At 46.9% G+C, this 20,447-nt stretch overlaps 1 protein-coding gene across 1 annotated transcript in view; it reads right to left on the bottom strand.

Annotated features, from left to right (window-relative positions):
• Positions 1 to 371: 371 nt before the first annotated feature.
• abcc5 (ATP-binding cassette, sub-family C (CFTR/MRP), member 5) overlaps positions 372 to 20,447 on the bottom strand; it is a 34,579-nt gene continuing 14,503 nt past the window's right edge. The window contains exons 16-29 of the mRNA XM_049576548.1: positions 14,831 to 15,034; positions 14,488 to 14,725; positions 14,218 to 14,387; positions 13,909 to 14,055; positions 8,963 to 9,092; positions 8,608 to 8,890; positions 8,339 to 8,525; positions 8,169 to 8,258; positions 7,191 to 7,380; positions 6,881 to 7,040; positions 6,722 to 6,800; positions 6,306 to 6,419; positions 6,070 to 6,234; positions 372 to 3,250 (exon numbers count right to left, since the gene is read on the bottom strand). Of these exons, the coding sequence (XP_049432505.1) occupies positions 3,149 to 3,250; positions 6,070 to 6,234; positions 6,306 to 6,419; positions 6,722 to 6,800; positions 6,881 to 7,040; positions 7,191 to 7,380; positions 8,169 to 8,258; positions 8,339 to 8,525; positions 8,608 to 8,890; positions 8,963 to 9,092; positions 13,909 to 14,055; positions 14,218 to 14,387; positions 14,488 to 14,725; positions 14,831 to 15,034 (2,259 nt within the window). The 3' untranslated portion in view covers positions 372 to 3,148. The remainder of the gene's footprint in view (positions 3,251 to 6,069; positions 6,235 to 6,305; positions 6,420 to 6,721; positions 6,801 to 6,880; positions 7,041 to 7,190; positions 7,381 to 8,168; positions 8,259 to 8,338; positions 8,526 to 8,607; positions 8,891 to 8,962; positions 9,093 to 13,908; positions 14,056 to 14,217; positions 14,388 to 14,487; positions 14,726 to 14,830; positions 15,035 to 20,447) is intronic.

A 20,447-nucleotide genomic window follows, 5' to 3' on the forward strand; every position in this document is an offset into this window, starting at 1 on the left:
ATTTATTTTTTGTTTCATTATTTTCTATGTGTGTGTTTTCATATTTATTTACTTTTATTTTCTAAAGTTTTTATTTTATTTTTTGTCTATGATCTAATACAGGTCAACTTTATGGAGATCACAGTGACGTCATATTTGTGTTGGTTATTTTATTCATGGAGGTTTTTTGTTTCTGAGTTTTATGTTATTCATCCTTTCATTCGAATAAGAAAATGTTTTATTATTATTGTTGTTGTTGTTGTTGTGTACAGGAAACACAATCAAACATGTTTGAGCTAAAGAAACAATATTTGTTATACATGAAGACATAAATAACAAACACAAACATTTCATCTTAAAATAACTTTATTGACAATATTTCAGACCCCCCCCCCAACAAGGCATTATGACGTCATCATGCTGTAAGGCTGTTATAAAAACACATGGACATGTTATTGTTTTCTACATGTTTGTTTGTTTGTTTGTTTGTTTGTTAAAAATCATGCTGTCATGTGACACATCACATGTCTGGACTCTCCACTTCCTGTGGTGTGGCTTTTATTTTGGCGGTTCTGTCCAAACAGGAAACATTGATATAAATCTTTGCGGAGCTGCGACGACGCCACGAAACAAACACACAAGTTTTAAAAAGAGAAGAAGAAGATTTACACACCTGCAGGCCTCACCATCAATATTCATATTTTATTATTATTTATTGCTTTTATTTACATATTTATCTGAAGTTCACCGTGATGTTTTATCGTCTCAGCGTTTTGTGGTTTTTGTGGTTCAGTTTAACACACGCATCATCATCATCATCATCAACAGTTCAGGTCATGAAACCAGGACAGTAAGTGAAGCTGCATTGCATTAACATCCTCTGTTACATAACTTAAGTACATGACGGAAATTACTTTTAATACACAAGTTAAAAAAAGTCAGTGTTGCGTTTTAGTTTCAAACAGGAAATAAACAGCAGCCTCTTGGAAGGAAGTCCTTTGTCATGTGACTTAAGCACAAAACTGTTTCTTTAAGTTACGAACATATTTAAGTACGTTACATAAAATATCTTCTGTATTATGGAGTTAGTAGAAAATGTCAAATAGCAAACTGGCCGACTTCCGGGTGGGCGGAGCTAATGAAACCCAAAAAGAAAAATGTCTGAAATGCTCAGAGACATGTGCGTCCCAAATTTAGTGTATACGAGAAGAACTCTGTCCCAGCTGAGGCCTCCCTCACATCAGGGGGACACACACTGAGATCAGTCAGTGTATGTTCACGTAAAGTTCACAGGTGTCGACATGTGAGCTCAGTTACACGAGTATTTCAGCGACCAAGGACGTCAGAAATGTTTTCAAAACTAAAAGTAGGTTGGGGGCCCTGAGGAGCCGACGTGTCGCACCCAAACCCAACAACACCACAGAGTCAGAGTCGTTACTCGCATGAACACGTACGTAAAGTTTAACAATTCTTCTGATCTGACATGACGTCAGAGGGCGGGGTCAGCTCATGTTAAACGCTAGAGATCTGTGGTCAATCTGATCAATCTGAAACTCACCAGGACAGTTTGAAGCTGCTTTTTAGATCCATAAAACATCTGTAATGCGACGCAGACTTCCTCTGCATCTTAAAAAAAAGCTAATGACGGAGCAGATGATGAGCGGACGCAACGTTATGAGTTCTCCAGAGAGCGTGAGCAACTTAAGCAAACAGGCAACTGGACGTACAACTGTTAAAATTTTAGCACAAACTGTCTTGCGAGAGCGCACACTCTTTGGACTGACGAGACGATCAATCCCAGTTTTTCTGTCGCTCCTCATCACAGAACGTTTCTGCGAACCACAGATACGTTATGTTTGTACGTTATTATGTAGCTTCAGCAACGCTGTTGTTGAAACGTAAAGTTTCAAAACATGTTTAGGTTTAGGCACAAACATGACTTGGTTATCATCAGGAAAAGATCATGTTTGGGCTGAAAAATGACTGGAAATACCTGGAAAATGGAGAGTGGGTGGAGGTGTCACTGATGTCTCAGTAAAAATCAGCTGGTTTAAAGGTTGTGCGGCCCTCTCACCTCAGCGTGTGCACACACACAGTCACATGGTCACGTGTTCCCATGTTCACGTGTTCATAGCGCAGGAGACTCATAAATAACGCCAGGTCGTCGATGACAGGGAGCATTTGTTATCATCACAGCGGCTGTTTTTGGGTCAGTTTCAGACGTTTCCTCTGATGATCAGAGTTTCAGAATGAGTCGCTGGGTCGACGGTACGGCACCGTGATTTTAAACCGTTCATTTGACCCGTGCTGACGACCTCCCCATCACAGCTCAGCTTGTAACTCATCAGGACGAATTCATGATGTTCATGAAGGTGACGTGGTCACAGGCTTAAACAGAAACATGTCAGGACGACGTTTATCAGAGTGAAGCTGTTCAGAACATGAATTTAATTTATGTTGTAGTTCCTCTGTGCGCCACCAGAGGGAGCTCATAAACCATCTGACGTTCATTGAACAAACGTCCTCTTTTATTCTATTTTAACTTTTTGTTCATGATTTTAATCATCATTATTTGTGTGTGTGTTTCGTGTGCGGTCAACACACATCATTTTTCTTCATCTGCATTCGTTCACAGGAAACATGAACTAAACTAACTCACACTGAACGTTATCGTACATGAAACTGTTTTGTCACACCAGACGCGTCACGTTACTCTCACAAGCTCGAACAGTAAAATATTTTGTGTTGACTCGTGTCATGTCTGCATGACATCATGTGTATGCAAGTGCCAAAGACACGTGAATTTTCGTGAATTCTGTGCTGCTTAATTTGTGTCACGTCCATCTTGTCCATCACGCTGCCCGGCAGGATTTCACGTGTAATCACACCTTTACATGTGATTCACTTGTCGCCTGGTGTGAACATGACATCAGGAGACAGCATCAAAAATATAAACATGACAGGAAGTGATGCAGATAAATAACCAGCTTATATTTCAGCTCCTGACGCTCTGCAGACGTCCAATCAGATGGCAGCAGGTCATCATCACAGTAACAGCTGACAGGAAAACACCGACACACACAAAAAAAACATCTTCCTGTTGCAGAAACAGGAAGTGACAGAGAGTTTATACAGTACAGGAACAGCACCTTCATCCTCATCCTCGTACTCATCCTCGGACAGAGATCTTGGTCTCCACGGCGACCATCATGGAGCGCAGCCGAGAGTTCTCATTGGCCAGCAGCTTGGACGGCTCGTCAAACTCCACCACCTGAACCAATCAGAAAAGAGCTGTCATCAAACACACACCAAAATGTTTAACATCAAACTGAACTCTGAGTTATGGATCCTGGTCTGGTACAGTCCCTGTCCCTGGTCTGGTACAGTCCCTGTCTCTGGTCTGGTACAGTACCTGTCTCTGGTCTGGTACAGTCCCTGTCTGTGGTCTGGTACAGTCCCTGTCCCTGGTTTGGTACAGTCCCTGTCCCTGGTCTGGTACAATCTCTGCCTCTGGTCTGGAACAGTCCCTGTCTCTGGTTTGCTACAGTCCCTGTCTCTGGTCTGGTACAGTCCCTGTCTCTGGTTTGCTACAGTCCCTGTCTCTGGTCTGGTACAGTACCTGTCTGTGGTTTGGTACAGTCCCTGTCTGTGGTCTGGTACAGTCCCTGCCTCTGGTCTGGTACAGTCCCTGTCTCTGGTTTGGTACAGTCCCTGTCTCTGGTCTGGTACAGTCCCTGTCTCTGGTTTGGTACAGTACCTGTCTCTGGTCTGGTACAGTCCCTGTCTCTGGTCTGGTACAGTCCCTGTCTCTGGTTTGGTACAGTCCCTGTCTCTGGTCTGGTACAGTCCCTGTCTCTGGTCTGGTACAGTCCCTGTCCCTGGTTTGGTACAGTACCTGTCTGTGGTTTGGTACAGTCCCTGTCTGTGGTCTGGTACAGTCCCTGCCTCTGGTCTGGAACAGTCCCTGTCCCTGGTTTGGTACAGTACCTGTCTGTGGTTTGGTACAGTCCCTGTCTGTGGTCTGGTACAGTCCCTGCCTCTGGTCTGGAACAGTCCCTGTCCCTGGTTTGGTACAGTACCTGTCTGTGGTTTGGTACAGTCCCTGTCTCTGGTCTGGTACAGTCCCTGTCTGTGGTTTGGTACAGTCCCTGTCTGTGGCTGGTACAGTCCCTGTCCCTGGTCTGGTACAGTACCTGTCTGTGGTCTGGTACAGTCCCTGTCCCTGGTCTGGTACAGTACCTGTCTGTGGTTTGGTACAGTCCCTGTCTCTGGTCTGGTACAGTCCCTGTCTGTGGTCTGGTACAGTCCCTGTCCCTGGTCTGGTACAGTACCTGTCTGTGGTCTGGTACAGTCCCTGCCTCTGGTCTGGTACAGTCCCTGTCCCTGGTCTGGTACAGTCCCTGTCTGTGGTCTGGTACAGTCCCTGTCTCTGGTCTGGTACAGTCCCTGTCTCTGGTTTGGTACAGTCCCTGTCTCTGGTCTGGTACAGTCCGGTACAGTCCCTGTCTCTGGTCTGGTACAGTCCCTGTCTGTGGTTTGGTACAGTCCCTGTCTCTGGTCTGGTACAGTCCCTGTCTCTGGTCTGGTACAGTCCCTGTCTCTGGTTTGGTACAGTCCCTGTCTGTGGTCTGGTACAGTCCCTGTCCCTGGTCTGGTACAGTCCCTGTCCCTGGTCTGGTACAGTCCTTGTCTCTGGTCTGGTACAGTCCCTGTCTCTGGTTTGGTACAGTCCCTGTCTGTGGTTTGGTACAGTCCCTGTCTCTGGTCTGGTACAGTCCCTGTCTCTGGTTTGGTACAGTCCCTGTCTGTGGTCTGGTACAGTCCCTGTCCCTGGTCTGGTACAGTCCCTGTCCCTGGTCTGGAACAGTCCCTGTCTCTGGTTTGGTACAGTCCCTGTCTCTGGTCTGGTACAGTACCTGTCTGTGGTTTGGTACAGTCCCTGTCTGTGGTCTGGTACAGTCCCTGCCTCTGGTCTGGTACAGTCCCTGTCTCTGGTCTGGTACAGTCCCTGTCTCTGGTTTGGTACAGTCCCTGTCTCTGGTCTGGTACAGTCCCTGTCTCTGGTCTGGTACAGTCCCTGTCTCTGGTTTGGTACAGTCCCTGTCTCTGGTCTGGTACAGTCCCTGTCCCTGGTTTGGTACAGTACCTGTCTGTGGTTTGGTACAGTCCCTGTCTCTGGTCTGGTACAGTACCTGTCTGTGGTCTGGTACAGTCCCTGTCTGTGGTTTGGTACAGTCCCTGTCTCTGGTTTGGTACAGTCCCTGTCTCTGGTCTGGTACAGTCCCTGTCCCTGGTTTGGTACAGTCCCTGTCTGTGGTCTGGTACAGTCCCTGTCTCTGGTCTGGTACAGTCCCTGTCCCTGGTTTGGTACAGTACCTGTCTGTGGTCTGGTACAGTCCCTGCCTCTGGTCTGGTACAGTCCCTGTCTGTGGTCTGGTACAGTCCCTGCCTCTGGTCTGGTACAGCCCCTGTCCCTGGTTTGGTACAGTACCTGTCTGTGGTTTGGTACAGTCCCTGTCTCTGGTCTGGTACAGTCCTTGTCCCTGGTTTGGTACAGTACCTGTCTGTGGTCTGGTACAGTCCCTGCCTCTGGTCTGGTACAGTCCTTGTCCCTGGTTTGGTACAGTCCCTGCCTCTGGTCTGGTACAGTCCCTGTCTGTGGTCTGGTACAGTCCCTGCCTCTGGTCTGGAACAGTCCCTGTCCCTGGTCTGGTACAGTCCTTGTCCCTGGTTTGGTACAGTACCTGTCTGTGGTTTGGTACAGTCCCTGTCTGTGGTCTGGTACAGTCCCTGCCTCTGGTCTGGTACAGTCCCTGTCTGTGGTCTGGTACAGTCCCTGCCTCTGGTCTGGTACAGTCCCTGTCTGTGGTCTGGTACAGTCCCTGCCTCTGGTCTGGAACAGTCCCTGTCCCTGGTCTGGTACAGTCCTTGTCCCTGGTTTGGTACAGTCTCTGCCTCTGGTCTGGAACAGTCCCTGTCTGTGGTTTGGTACAGTCCCTGTCTCTGGTCTGGTACAGTCCCTGTCTGTGGTTTGGTACAGTACCTGTCCCTGTTTTTCGTAGAGTCCCTGTCTGTGGTCTGGTACAGTACCTGACCCTGGTTGAGCACCATGATGCGGTCTGAGGCGAGGACAGTGTGGAGGCGATGAGCAATGGTCAGGGTCGTACAGTCCTGGAACGAACTCCTGATGGTCTCCTGGATCAGAGCATCTGTCTCTGCGTCCATGGCCGCCGTTGCCTCGTCGAGGATTAGCACCTGAGAGACCAGAGCCAACCAATCAGATGACAGGGCGGGGGGGAGGGGGGGTCTCCCTGTCTGTGTCTCACCTTGCATTGTCTCAGCAGAGCTCTGGCGACACACAGCAGCTGTCTCTCTCCTACAGAGAAGTTCTCTCCGTTCTCCACCACCTCCGAGTCCAACATGAGGGGCAGCTGGGACACCTGACGGACATACAGGAAGTCAGCAGGTGGAGTCTGTAGCTGATCCCGACACAAAAGTGGACGAGGTGCAAAACCTGATCAGATTTTATGGTTGTGATCAGGTTTGAGGACGTTGGAAGTTTATTATCGTCTCGTTTGGGGACAACTTAAACTTTGTTAAAACACTGCATAAAAGCCTTAGTTAAGTTAAGATTTTCCCTGAATAAAGAGTGTCTAATGTTTTCCATGTGACTCTGTATTCATGATGTAACACAGGGGGCGGAGCTACAGAAGGCAAAGCCCTCAGGTGTGTCTGTACTCACACACTCCTTCATGTGACTCCTCTCCAGAGCGTCCCAGATCTGCTCCTCCCTGTACTGGTTCAGAGGATCCAGATTGGACCTGGAGACAAACACAGACTGGTCTCAGTAACTGTCTCAGACCATGTCGTTAGGGGGGTCCAGGTCTCAGGTCTGTCCTACCTGACAGTCCCTCCGAACAGAACCGGGTCCTGAGGGATGATGGACAGCTTGCTGCGCAGGTCAGCCAGTCCGATGTCACTGATGTCCACGCCATCTATCAGGATGGAGCCGCCGCAGCACTCCACCAGCCTGAACAGGACCACGCCCAGAGACGACTTCCCTACAGACAGACAGACAGACGTGTCTCTATTAAAGTCTTCTTAAGATGTGATCCTCAGAGACCTGCAGAGACCCACAGAAACATGAGAGACCCACAGAGACCCACAGAAACATGAGACACCAACAGGGACCCTCAGAGACCCTGTCCTACCTGATCCAGTCCGGCCCACGATGCCCACCTTCTCTTTGGGCCGGATGCTGCAGGAGATCCTGTTGAGGACCAGAGGGAGGTTCTCCTGGTACCTCATCTCCACCTCCTTGAGCACCAGCTCCCCCTGCTGGGGCCAGTCAGCTGGAGGGGCCCGACCTTTGACCCGGGCTGGGGCCTCCTGGGACAGAGACTGAGAGACAGACAGGAGGATGACTCATCCAGGCTGGGACACAAACTCAATGACACACAGGTGATCATGTTAATCCCACGTGGACTGTTCTCCTTCTTGTTTCAAGACCCTGAACCACCTTTAAATGGTCCCTGGACACATTTTGAGACCAAACAGTTCTGAGGACGCCCCCAGAGGAACCAGAACTTCCTGTTTGTATTCACTACATCAACAGATGCCAAATCTGAAGAAATTCCCTCAGGTCCTTCATTCCTGAGTCCAAGTGGATGTTTGTGCCAAATTTGAGAAATTTTTCGTCAAGACCTTCTTGAGATATCCCATTAACAAGAATGAGATAAACCAGGTCACATTGACAGTGACCTTTGACCACTAAATTCTAATCCGTTCATTCTTGAGTCCAAGTGGATGTTTGTGCCAAATTTGGAGAAATTCCCTCACAATGTTCTTGAGAATCGTGTCTACAAGAATGCAACAGACAAAGTCCATTTAACCTTTGACCTTTGACCACAACAACCTATATATAAGTGAAAACATGAGGCCTCTGGCCACGGTTATCAGGACATGGTTTGAAGAACTTGGATTGTTTTTTGTTCCTGCAGCGTGGACATGATAAAAACATTCTGGTGGTCCAGAATCAGACTCTGAGATCTAGATCTCCACTGGATTAAGAACCCAGTTCAGGACTCTGATCACTAATACTGATAACTGTGCTGGACCATCTAACCACCAACCTAACTGACAAACCCTGAACCAGTGAGACCAGTAAGACCAGAGCGTGCTCCCAGTACCTGGATGTAGTGGTGGATCCTCTCAACTGAGGTGAAGCGAGCTTCGGTCTCGGAGGCCAGTCGGACCGTGAACTGGAACAACCCTGTTAACTGGGGAGGGACAGTTTCATGTCTCATGTCCAGCTGTTGGGATGTTTGTGTCTCAGTACAGAAAGATGTCTTCAGGGTACCTGGACGGCGTAGGAGATGGCGAGGCCGGCGTAGGCAGGAGGGATCTGGCCGTGCATCAGGACCATCATCAGGGCAGTGATGCTGATCAGAGCCACGCTGATGACGTCCAGACGGACTGCCAGCCAGCGCATCGCACAGCTGAAGAGGTAAAAGGGAGCCTGGTTCTGGTCCAGCAGAACCTGGTACCTGAAAACAACAACACATTCAGAGCCTCAGGTTCTGGATCATACCCAGGTATCTCCGCCCTCTCTATGGCTGCAGCCCTGACCTGCGGAGGAAGTCGCCACTCCGGCCATAGGCCTGCAGCGTGGCCAGGCCCTGGATACTGGAGGTGATGTGGGACATAAAGGGTGACATTGTCACGTTGTCCAGACGCTTCAGTTCCCGGATGAAAACCCTGGAGACGCTGTGGAGTGCCGCAAACAGCAACACCAGGGGACCCACTGCCACCAGGAACCATGGGAAAACACAGCTGATGACGCCCAGGCAGAAGAAGACCAGGATCACGTTCTGGATGAACATCTCAGCCTGGAAGGGCAGACGCGTGTCGACTGGAGGGAAAAACATAATAAGGTCTCACTACAGGGTCAGCTACTGAACAGCGGCGGCAGCGGAGTCCTTACCTTCGTCCATGTCCTTGGAGAAGCGGTTGAGGATTCCTGCGGTGGGCGTCGTGTCAAAGAACTTCATGGGGCAGCGGAGGATCTTGTGGAAGAGCTGGTCATGTAGCTTTGAGGAGGCGCGCAGAGTTCCCTGTGGGACAGATTGGACACTGAGACACACCTGACAGGTGAGGAGCTGATGAGGTGGACTTGCCAATCACAGACCAACGCAGACACACAACCATCTACACAAAGAGTCGTCACTGACTGTTCTGGGCCAAGTTACCACATCAGTATCTGACCAATGTCTCCCCTCCGTTCCTTAGATATGATGTTAAAACTTGATGATGTCACAGTGAAGCTGACCTTTGACCTTTTGACCACCAAATTCTAATCAGTCCAGCCATGACTCAAATTGAACATTTGTACTAAATCTGAAGAAATTCCCTTCAGGCCTTCTTGAGATATTCGCATTCATGAGAATGAGATGGATTCAAGGTCACAGTGACCTTTGACCACTAAATTCTAATCAGTTCATGCTTGAGTCCAAATGAACATTTGTGCCAAAAGTGAAGAAACTCCCTTAAGGCCCTCTAGAGCTATCGCGTTCACAAGAGTGACATGGATGCAAGGTCACAATGGCCTTGACCTTTGACCAGCAAGTACTAATTTGTTCATCCTTGACTCATATGTGATGTTTGTGCCAGATATGAGGAAATTCTCTCACGATCATCTTGAGACATCACATTCTCGAGAGTGAGATGGATGCAAGGTCACAGTGACCTATGAGCATCAAATTTTAATTAGTTCACCCTTGACTCAAATTGGATATTTGTGTCAAATCTGTGGTCTTATAATATTGCGTTGCGTCATTACCATCTGTCCTGCATCACAAATTCAAATTCAAATTCAAATGAGTTTTATTGACATGAATGGTATCAACCGTTGTTGCCGAAAACAGAACATACATGCAGACATACAATTCAATTACAATACAAATAATACAATACATTACACATTTTACATTAAATACATTAAATATTTTACATTAAATACATTAAATATTAAATAGGCAGATACACATACATCAAAATCTTGGAGTTTATGTTTCATTTTTGAAAAGAACTTGGTTCTAAGTTCTTCATATGTGTTACATTTGAACAGGAAATGTTGCTCTGTCTCCACCTGTCTCTGTCTGTCTCCACCTGTCTCTGTCTCTGTCTGTCTCCACCTGTCTCTGTCTCTGTCTGTCTCCACCTGTCTCTGTCTGTCTCCACCTGTCTCTGTCTCTGTCTGTCTCCACCTGTCTCTGTCTGTCTCCACCTGTCTCTGTCTCTGTCTGTCTCCACCTGTCTGTGTCTGTCTCCAACTGTCTCTGTCTCTGTCTGTCTCCACCTGTCTCTGTCTGTCTCCACCTGTCTCTGTCTCTGTCTGTCTCCACCTGTCTCTGTCTGTCTCCACCTGTCTCTGTCTCTGTCTGTCTCCACCTGTCTCTGTCTGTCTCCACCTGTCTCTGTCTCTGTCTGTCTCCACCTGTCTCTGTCTCTGTCTGTCTCCACCTGTCTCTGTCTGTCTCCACCTGTCTCTGTCTCTGTCTGTCTCCACCAGTCTCTATGGCCAAGCTGTGGTCACTGAGTCTGTACATGGTCAAAGTCTTCCTCAGTTTCTCATCAGTCACGGTGCTCAGATATTCTGCCACCGTGTACTGTCTATTTAGAGCCAAATAACACTGAAGTTTGCTTTGCGTTTTTGTGGTCGATGTCCAATAGTTAATGTAATGTTCTTTTTGTTTCTCTATAATTTGGTGGGTCCAGATTGTGTGAGGGCTGTGCTGAGGTCTTGTGTTGTTAGAGGAGCTGAGCCTCAGGACTAGCTGGCTGAGGGGGCTCTTCTCCATGTTCTCCTCTTGGCATTGCAGAGCTTTGTAGTGGTAGGAGTTGGGGTCACTTGTTTTAAGGTGTTTATAAAATTTGATGGCTCTTTTTTGAATTCTAATTAAAAGGGGGAATTGGCCTAGCTCAGCTCGGCACCCGTTGTTGGGGGTGTTCCTGTGCACTCTCAGGATGCTCTTGCAAATCTCTGTATGCAGGATTTCGATGGGGTGTTTGTCCCATTTTTCAAAATCTTGATTTGCAAGAGGACCCCACACCTCACTACCATACAGAATAATTGGTTCAATTATAGATTTGAATATTTTCAGCCAGATTCTAATGGGTATATCTATGACTGAAAACTTTTTTTAGGCGTAAAAAGCCCTTCTTCTCTTGTCTCTGAGATCATTAACGGCCAGGTTAAAATTTCCTGTAGAGCTAATTCTGAGTCCCAAATATATGTAGTTGTGTGTGTGTTCAATGTCAGCGGAGCCCAGTAAGAACCTGTTTGGGTCTCCCTGACACCTGGGTCGTTTCTGGAAGACCATAATTCTAGTCTTTTCTAGATTAACTGTCAGGGGCCAGGTCTGACAGAAGTTTTGCAGATGATCTAGTTGCTGTTGTAATGCCTCCTTAGACAGAGCTAACAATATTAGATCATCTGCAAAAAGTAGGCATTTAATTTCTGTGTCAGAGAGGGTGAGACCAGGGATGTCAGATTGTTCAAGTGATTTTGCCAATTCATCAATATAAATGTTAAACAGGGTGGGGCTGAGACTGCAGCCCTGTTTCACCCCTCTACTTTGGGGGAAGAAATCTGTTTCCATGTTGTCGATTTTCACAGCACATTTATTATTTGTGTACATTGTTTTAATTATGTCAGAGATTTTCCCCCCTACATCTTTTTCAATTAATTTTAGGAACAGACCACCATGCCAAATTGAGTCGAATGCTTTTTTCATTCATTCATCTTCTAACCGCTTCATCCTCTTGAGGGTCGCGGGGGGGCTGGAGCCTATCCCAGCTGACACTGGGTGAGAGGCAGGGTTCACCCTGGACAGGTCACCAGACTATCACAGGGCTGACACATAGAGACAGACAACCATTCACACTCACATTCACACCTACGGACAATTTAGAGTCACCAATTAACCTGCATGTCTTTGGACTGTGGGAGGAAGCTGGAGCACCTGGAGGAAACCCACGCTGACACAGGGAGAACATGCAAACTCCGCACAGAAGGGCTCCCACGCCCGGGATCGAACCGGCAACCCTCTTGCTGTGAGGCGAGAGTGCTAACCACCACACCACCGTGTCGCCCCGAATGCTTTTTTGAAGTCTACAAAACAAGAGAAGATTTTCCTCTTGTTTTGCTGGACGTCTTTATTAATGAGGGTGTGAAGGGTGTAGATATGGTCTGTTGTTCTATGTTTGGGTGTGAATCCTATCTGGCTCTTGTTCAGGACATCATGTTCTCTGAGGAAGTCTTGCAGTCGGCTGTTTAGGATGCTGCAGAACAACTTCCCCAGGTTGCTGCTGACACATATGCCTCTGTAATTGTTTGGGTCAAATTTATTTCCATTTTTAAAGATTGGCGTTATAATTCCTCTGTTCCAGATGTCAGGTAAATGCCCAATGCTGAGGACAAGGTTGAATAATTTCAATATGGCAATGTTGAATTTCTTGCTGTTAAATTTCAACATTTCATTTAAAATGCCATCGGGACCACTGGCCTTCCTTGAGTGTAGGGCCTGGATTTTAGCTAGTAGCTCCCTTTCAGTAATTTGATAATCTAAAGGGTTCTGGTTGTCTTTAACGACTGATTCTAGAGTTTGTAATTTGTTGAGGAGCTCATTTTGGGCCGAATTCAGTGTAATAGTACTATAAGGGTTTTCAAAATGTTGTTTCCACATTTCACCATTTTGAATAGCCAATTCTTCTTTGTGTGGTTTGCTGAATGTTTGCCATTTTTCCCAGAAATTATTTGAGTCAATGGACTCTTCAGTTTCATTTAGTTGGTGCATCTCTCTCTCTCTCTCTCTCTCTCTCTCTGTCTCTCTCTCTCTCTCTCTCTCTCTCTGTCTCATTGTGTCATGTGGATTACTGTTAATTTATCATGCTGATCTGTTCTGTACGACATCTATTGCACGTCTGTCCGTCCTGGAAGAGGGATCCCTCCTCAGTTGCTCTTCCTGAGGTTTCTACCGTTTTTTCCCCGTTAAAGGGTTTTTTGGGGAGTTTTTCCTGATCAGCTGTGAGGGTCATAAGGACAGAGGGATGTCGTATGGTGTAAAGCCCTGTGAGGCAAATTGTGATTTGTGATATTGGGCTTTATAAATAAAATTGATTGATTGATGGCTTTGACTAAAATTGGACGTTTGTGCCAAATCTGAAGAAAATCCCTCAAGGTGGTCTTGAGATATCACATTCACTAATATGAGAGGGATGCAAGGTCACAGTGACCTCTGACCTCTAAATTTTTATCAGTTCATACTTGAGTCTAAGTGGGTGTCACAGGTCAATGAGGTCACAGGTCAGTGAGGTCACAGGTCAATGAGGTCACAGATCAGTGAGGTCACAGGTCAATGAGGTCACAGATCAGTGAGGTCACACATCAGTGAGGTCACAGGTCAATGAGGTCACACATCAGTGAGGTCACAGGTCAATGAGGTCACAGATCAGTGAGGTCACAGGTCAGTGAGGTCACAGGTCAGTGAGGTCACAGGTCAATGAGGTCACAGATCAGTGAGGTCACAGGTCATTGAGGTCACAGGTCAATGAGGTCACAGATCAGTGAGGTCACAGGTCAGTGAGGTCACACATCAGTGAGGTCACAGGTCAATGAGGTCACAGGTCAGTGAGGTCACAGATCAGTGAGGTCACAGATCAGTGAGGTCACACATCAGTGAGGTCACAGGTCAATGAGGTCACAGGTCAGTGAGGTCACAGGTCAATGAGGTCACACATCAGTGAGGTCACAGGTCAATGAGGTCACACATCAGTGAGGTCACAGGTCAATGAGGTCACACATCAGTGAGGTCACAGGTCAGTGAGGTCACACATCAGTGAGGTCACAGGTGAATGTGACGTCCTGACCTTGACGAAGACAATGCCTCTGAAGAGTTTGAGGAGGAGCATGACTCCCATGGAGGAGGCGTAGACTGCTGCGTAGTGTTGCATCATGGGATTGTCCTTCATGCTGATGCTCACCATCGAGCTGTTGTGCTGAGTTACTGTGGTGTTCTGGAGGAGCAGGGACAGAGAAGACATGAGAGGAGGAGGAGCTGGAGGAGGAGACAGAGGAAGAGGAGAGGAAGGAGGCGATGATGGTAAAGAGGAGGTGACGAAAAGGAGGTGAATAGGACATGATGAAGGGGAGGTGATGAAGGGGAGGACGAGTCTCACCCCGCTGCCCTGGTTGATCCAGTAGCTGAGCCACCACTGGCAGAAGGTGGAGCTTCCCACGTTGAGAACGAACAGAACAAGGATCAGCAGGCAGGAGGCGGAGCCACCACAGGCCACCATGTAGTGCCTGAACACGGGCCAGGCCACGCCCCCACACTGCTGCTCCTCCCCTTTGATGTCACATGATCAAACAGTAGAAATCAGTACAACACAGCCGTCTATAAACAGTGATGTGGCGGTGAGGAGGCGTGGGGGCGTGTTTTGTGTTACCGTTCTCTTTAATGACCGCAGTATTCTTCTTCACAGATCTCTGTTTACTGTCAGCACGTTTCTTCTGAGAACCGCTGGACTTCCTGGCGGGAGCTTTGATGTACGGAGGGTCTCCCAGCTGGAAATGATTAAACATGGCAGCGTAGTCTCTGTTCAGTTTCATCAGGTTGTCATGGTTACCCTGCTCCACGATACTCCCCTCCCTCATCAGGATGACATCATCACAGTCCACCAGGTACTGCACACAGACACACAGACACAGACACACACACACACACACACACACAGGTTATCTCCATGACAACCACTGGCAGGACAGAGTTCCTGTGCGGCAGAGGTTAACCTGCAGTTGGTGGGTGACAAAGATGACGGTCTTGTGGCAAAGCTGCTTCCTGATGGCGCTGTGGAAGATGTGGTTGGCCACGTGGGCGTCAAGGGCACTCAGCGGGTCGTCCAGGATGTAAAGGTCCCGGTCACTGTAGAGGGCGCGAGCCAAGCTGATTCGCTGGCGCTGCCCACCACTCAGGTTGGCACCCCGCTCGCCGATCTGAGGGAACGGAGATACATACGCGTCACCTGTCAGCACCTGTTTGATGTGTGTGCCCTAGTGTGCACTATGGTGACAGATCATAGTGCACATTATGGTGACAGATCATAGTGCACACTGTGGTGACAGATCATAGTGCACACTATGGTGACAGATCATAGTGCACACTATGGTGACAGATCATAGTGCACACTATGGTGACAGATCATAGTGCACACTGTGGTGACAGATCATAGTGCACATTATGGTGACAGATCATAGTGCACATTATGGTGACAGATCATAGTGCACACTATGGTGACAGATCATAGTGCACACTGTGGTGACAGATCATAGTACACATTATGGTGACAGATCATAGTGCACACTATGGTGACAGATCATAGTGCACACTATGGTGACAGATCATAGTGCACATTATGGTGACAGATCATAGTGCACACTATGGTGACAGATCATAGTGCACATTATGGTGACAGATCATAGTGCACACTATGGTGACAGATCATAGTGCACACTGTGGTGACAGATCATAGTGCACATTATGGTGACAGATCATAGTGCACACTATGGTGACAGATCATAGTGCACTATGGTGACAGATCATAGTGCACACTGTGGTGACAGATCATAGTGCACACTGTGGTGACAGATCATAGTGCACACTATGGTGACAGATCATAGTGCACATTATGGTGACAGATCATAGTGCACATTATGGTGACAGATCATAGTGCACACTATGGTGACAGATCATAGTGCACACTGTGGTGACAGATCATAGTGCACACTGTGGTGACAGATCATAGTGCACACTGTGGTGACAGATCATAGTGCACACTGTGGTGACAGATCATAGTGCACACTATGGTGACAGATCATAGTGCACATTATGGTGACAGATCATAGTGCACACTGTGGTGACAGATCATAGTGCATACTGTGGTGACAGATCATAGTACACACTATGGTGACAGATCATAGTGCACACTGTGGTGACAGATCATAGTACACACTGTGGTGACAGATCATAGTACACACTATGGTGACAGATCATAGTGCACACTGTGGTGACAGATCATAGTGCACATTATGGTGACAGATCATAGTGCACACTCTGGTGACAGATCATAGTGCACACTATGGTGACAGATCATAGTGCACATTGTGGTGACAGATCATAGTGCACACTGTGGTGACAGATCATAGTGCACACTATGGTGACAGATCATAGTGCACATTGTGGTGACAGATCATAGTGCACACTGTGGTGACAGATCATAGTGCACACTGTGGTGACAGATCATAGTGCACACTATGGTGACAGATCATAGTGCACACTATGGTGACAGATCATAGTGCACACTATGGTGACAGATCATAGTGCACACTGTGGTGACAGATCATAGTGCACACTATGGTGACAGATCATAGTGCACCATCTGGTGACAGATCATAGTGCACACTGTGGTGACAGATCATAGTGCACACTATGGTGACAGATCATAGTGCACACTGTGGTGACAGATCATAGTGCACACTGTGGTGACAGATCATAGTGCACACTGTGGTGACAGATCATAGTGCACATTGTGGTGACAGATCATAGTGCACACTATGGTGACAGATCATAGTGCACACTGTGGTGACAGATCATAGTGCACACTGTGGTGACAGATCATAGTGCACACTATGGTGACAGATCATAGTGCACACTGTGGTGACAGATCATAGTACACACTGTGGTGACAGATCATAGTGCACACTGTGGTGACAGATCATAGTGCACACTATGGTGACAGATCATAGTGCACATTGTGGTGACAGATCATAGTGCACACTGTGGTGACAGATCATAGTGCACACTGTGGTGACAGATCATAGTGCACACTGTGGTGACAGATCATAGTGCACACTATGGTGACAGATCATAGTGCACACTGTGGTGACAGATCATAGTGCACACTATGGTGACAGATCATAGTGCACACTATGGTGACAGATCATAGTGCACACTGTGGTGACAGATCATAGTGCACACTATGGTGACAGATCATAGTGCACACTGTGGTGACAGATCATAGTACACACTGTGGTGACAGATCATAGTGCACATTGTGGTGACAGATCATAGTGCACACTATGGTGACAGATCATAGTGCACACTATGGTGACAGATCATAGTGCACACTATGGTGACAGATCATAGTGCACACTATGGTGACAGATCATAGTGCACACTGTGGTGACAGATCATAGTGCACAGTATGGTGACAGATCATAGTGCACACTGTGGTGACAGATCATAGTGCACACTGTGGTGACAGATCATAGTACACATTATGGTGACAGATCATAGTGCACACTGTGGTGACAGATCATAGTACACACTGTGGTGACAGATCATAGTGCACATTGTGGTGACAGATCATAGTGCACATTGTGGTGACAGATCATAGTGCACACTGTGGTGACAGATCATAGTACACACTATGGTGACAGATCATAGTACACACTGTGGTGACAGATCATAGTGCACACTGTGGTGACAGATCATAGTGCACACTGTGGTGACAGATCATAGTGCACACTGTGGTGACAGATCATAGTGCACACTGTGGTGACAGATCATAGTGCACACTATGGTGACAGATCATAGTGCACACTGTGGTGACAGATCATAGTGCACACTGTGGTGACAGATCATAGTGCACACTGTGGTGACAGATCATAGTACACACTATGGTGACAGATCATAGTGCACATTATGGTGACAGATCATAGTGCACACTATGGTGACAGATCATAGTGCACACTGTGCACACTGTGGTGACAGATCATAGTGCACATTATGGTGACAGATCATAGTGCACACTATGGTGACAGATCATAGTGCACACTATGGTGACAGATCATAGTGCACATTATGGTGACAGATCATAGTGCACACTGTGGTGACAGATCATAGTGCACACTATGGTGACAGATCATAGTGCATACTGTGGTGACAGATCATAGTGCACACTATGGTGACAGATCATAGTGCACACTGTGGTGACAGATCATAGTACACACTATGGTGACAGATCATAGTGCACACTATGGTGACAGATCATAGTGCACACTGTGGTGACAGATCATAGTGCACACTATGGTGACAGATCATAGTGCACACTGTGGTGACAGATCATAGTGCACACTGTGGTGACAGATCATAGTACACACTGTGGTGACAGATCATAGTACACACTGTGGTGACAGATCATAGTACACACTATGGTGACAGATCATAGTGCACACTGTGGTGACAGATCATAGTGCACATTATGGTGACAGATCATAGTGCACACTGTGGTGACAGATCATAGTGCACACTGTGGTGACAGATCATAGTGCACATTATGGTGACAGATCATAGTGCACACTATGGTGACAGATCATAGTGCACACTGTGGTGACAGATCATAGTGCACACTATGGTGACAGATCATAGTGCACACTGTGGTGACAGATCATAGTGCACACTATGGTGACAGATCATAGTGCACACTGTGGTGACAGATCATAGTGCACACTGTGGTGACAGATCATAGTGCACACTATGGTGACAGATCATAGTGCACACTGTGGTGACAGATCATAGTGCACATTATGGTGACAGATCATAGTGCACACTGTGGTGACAGATCATAGTGCACACTGTGGTGACAGATCATAGTGCACACTATGGTGACAGATCATAGTGCACACTATGGTGACAGATCATAGTGCACATTATGGTGACAGATCATAGTGCACACTGTGGTGACAGATCATAGTGCACACTGTGGTGACAGATCATAGTGCACACTATGGTGACAGATCATAGTGCACACTGTGGTGACAGATCATAGTGCACACTATGGTGACAGATCATAGTGCACACTGTGGTGACAGATCATAGTGCACAGTCTGGTTATCTGGTGACAGATCATAGTGCACACTGTGGTGACAGATCATAGTGCACACTGTGGTGACAGATCATAGTGCACACTATGGTGACAGATCATAGTGCACACTGTGGTGACAGATCATAGTGCACACTGTGGTGACAGATCATAGTGCACATTATGGTGACAGATCATAGTGCACACTGTGGTGACAGATCATAGTGCACACTGTGGTGACAGATCATAGTGCACACTGTGGTGACAGATCATAGTACACACTGTGGTGACAGATCATAGTGCACATTATGGTGACAGATCATAGTGCATACTGTGGTGACAGATCATAGTACACACTATGGTGACAGATCATAGTGCACATTATGGTGACAGATCATAGTGCACACTATGGTGACAGATCATAGTGCACACTATGGTGACAGATCATAGTGCACACTGTGGTGACAGATCATAGTACACACTGTGGTGACAGATCATAGTGCACATTATGGTGACAGATCATAGTGCACACTATGGTGACAGATCATAGTGCACATTATGGTGACAGATCATAGTGCACATTATGGTGACAGATCATAGTGCACATTATGGTGACAGATCATAGTGCACATTATGGTGACAGATCATAGTGCACATTATGGTGACAGATCATAGTGCACACTATGGTGACAGATCATAGTGCACATAGATCATCATAGTGCACATTATGGTGACAGATCATAGTGCACATTATGGTGACAGATCATAGTGCACATTATGATGACAGATCATAGTGCACATTATGGTGACAGATCATAGTGCACACTGTGGTGACAGATCATAGTGCACATTATGGTGACAGATCATAGTGCACATTATGGTGACAGATCATAGTGCACATTATGATGACAGATCATAGTGCACATTATGGTGACAGATCATAGTGCACATTATGGTGACAGATCATAGTGCACATTATGATGACAGATCATAGTGCACATTATGGTGACAGATCATAGTGCACATTATGGTGACAGATCATAGTGCACATTATGGTGACAGATCATAGTGCACATTATGATGACAGATCATAGTGCACATTATGGTGACAGATCATAGTGCACATTATGATGACAGATCATAGTGCACATTATGGTGACAGATCATAGTGCACATTATGGTGACAGATCATAGTGCACATTATGGTGACAGATCATAGTGCACATTATGATGACAGATCATAGTGCACATTATGGTGACAGATCATAGTGCACATTATGGTGACAGATCATAGTGCACATTATGGTGACAGATCATAGTGCACATTATGGTGACAGATCATAGTGCACATTATGGTGACAGATCATAGTGCACACTATGGTGACAGATCATAGTGCACATTATGGTGACAGATCATAGTGCACATTATGGTGACAGATCATAGTGCACATTATGGTGACAGATCATAGTGCACACTATGGTGACAG

Source organism: Epinephelus fuscoguttatus, linkage group LG5 (genome assembly GCF_011397635.1).
Source record: "Epinephelus fuscoguttatus linkage group LG5, E.fuscoguttatus.final_Chr_v1".
NCBI classification, from domain to species: domain Eukaryota; kingdom Metazoa; phylum Chordata; class Actinopteri; order Perciformes; family Serranidae; genus Epinephelus; species Epinephelus fuscoguttatus.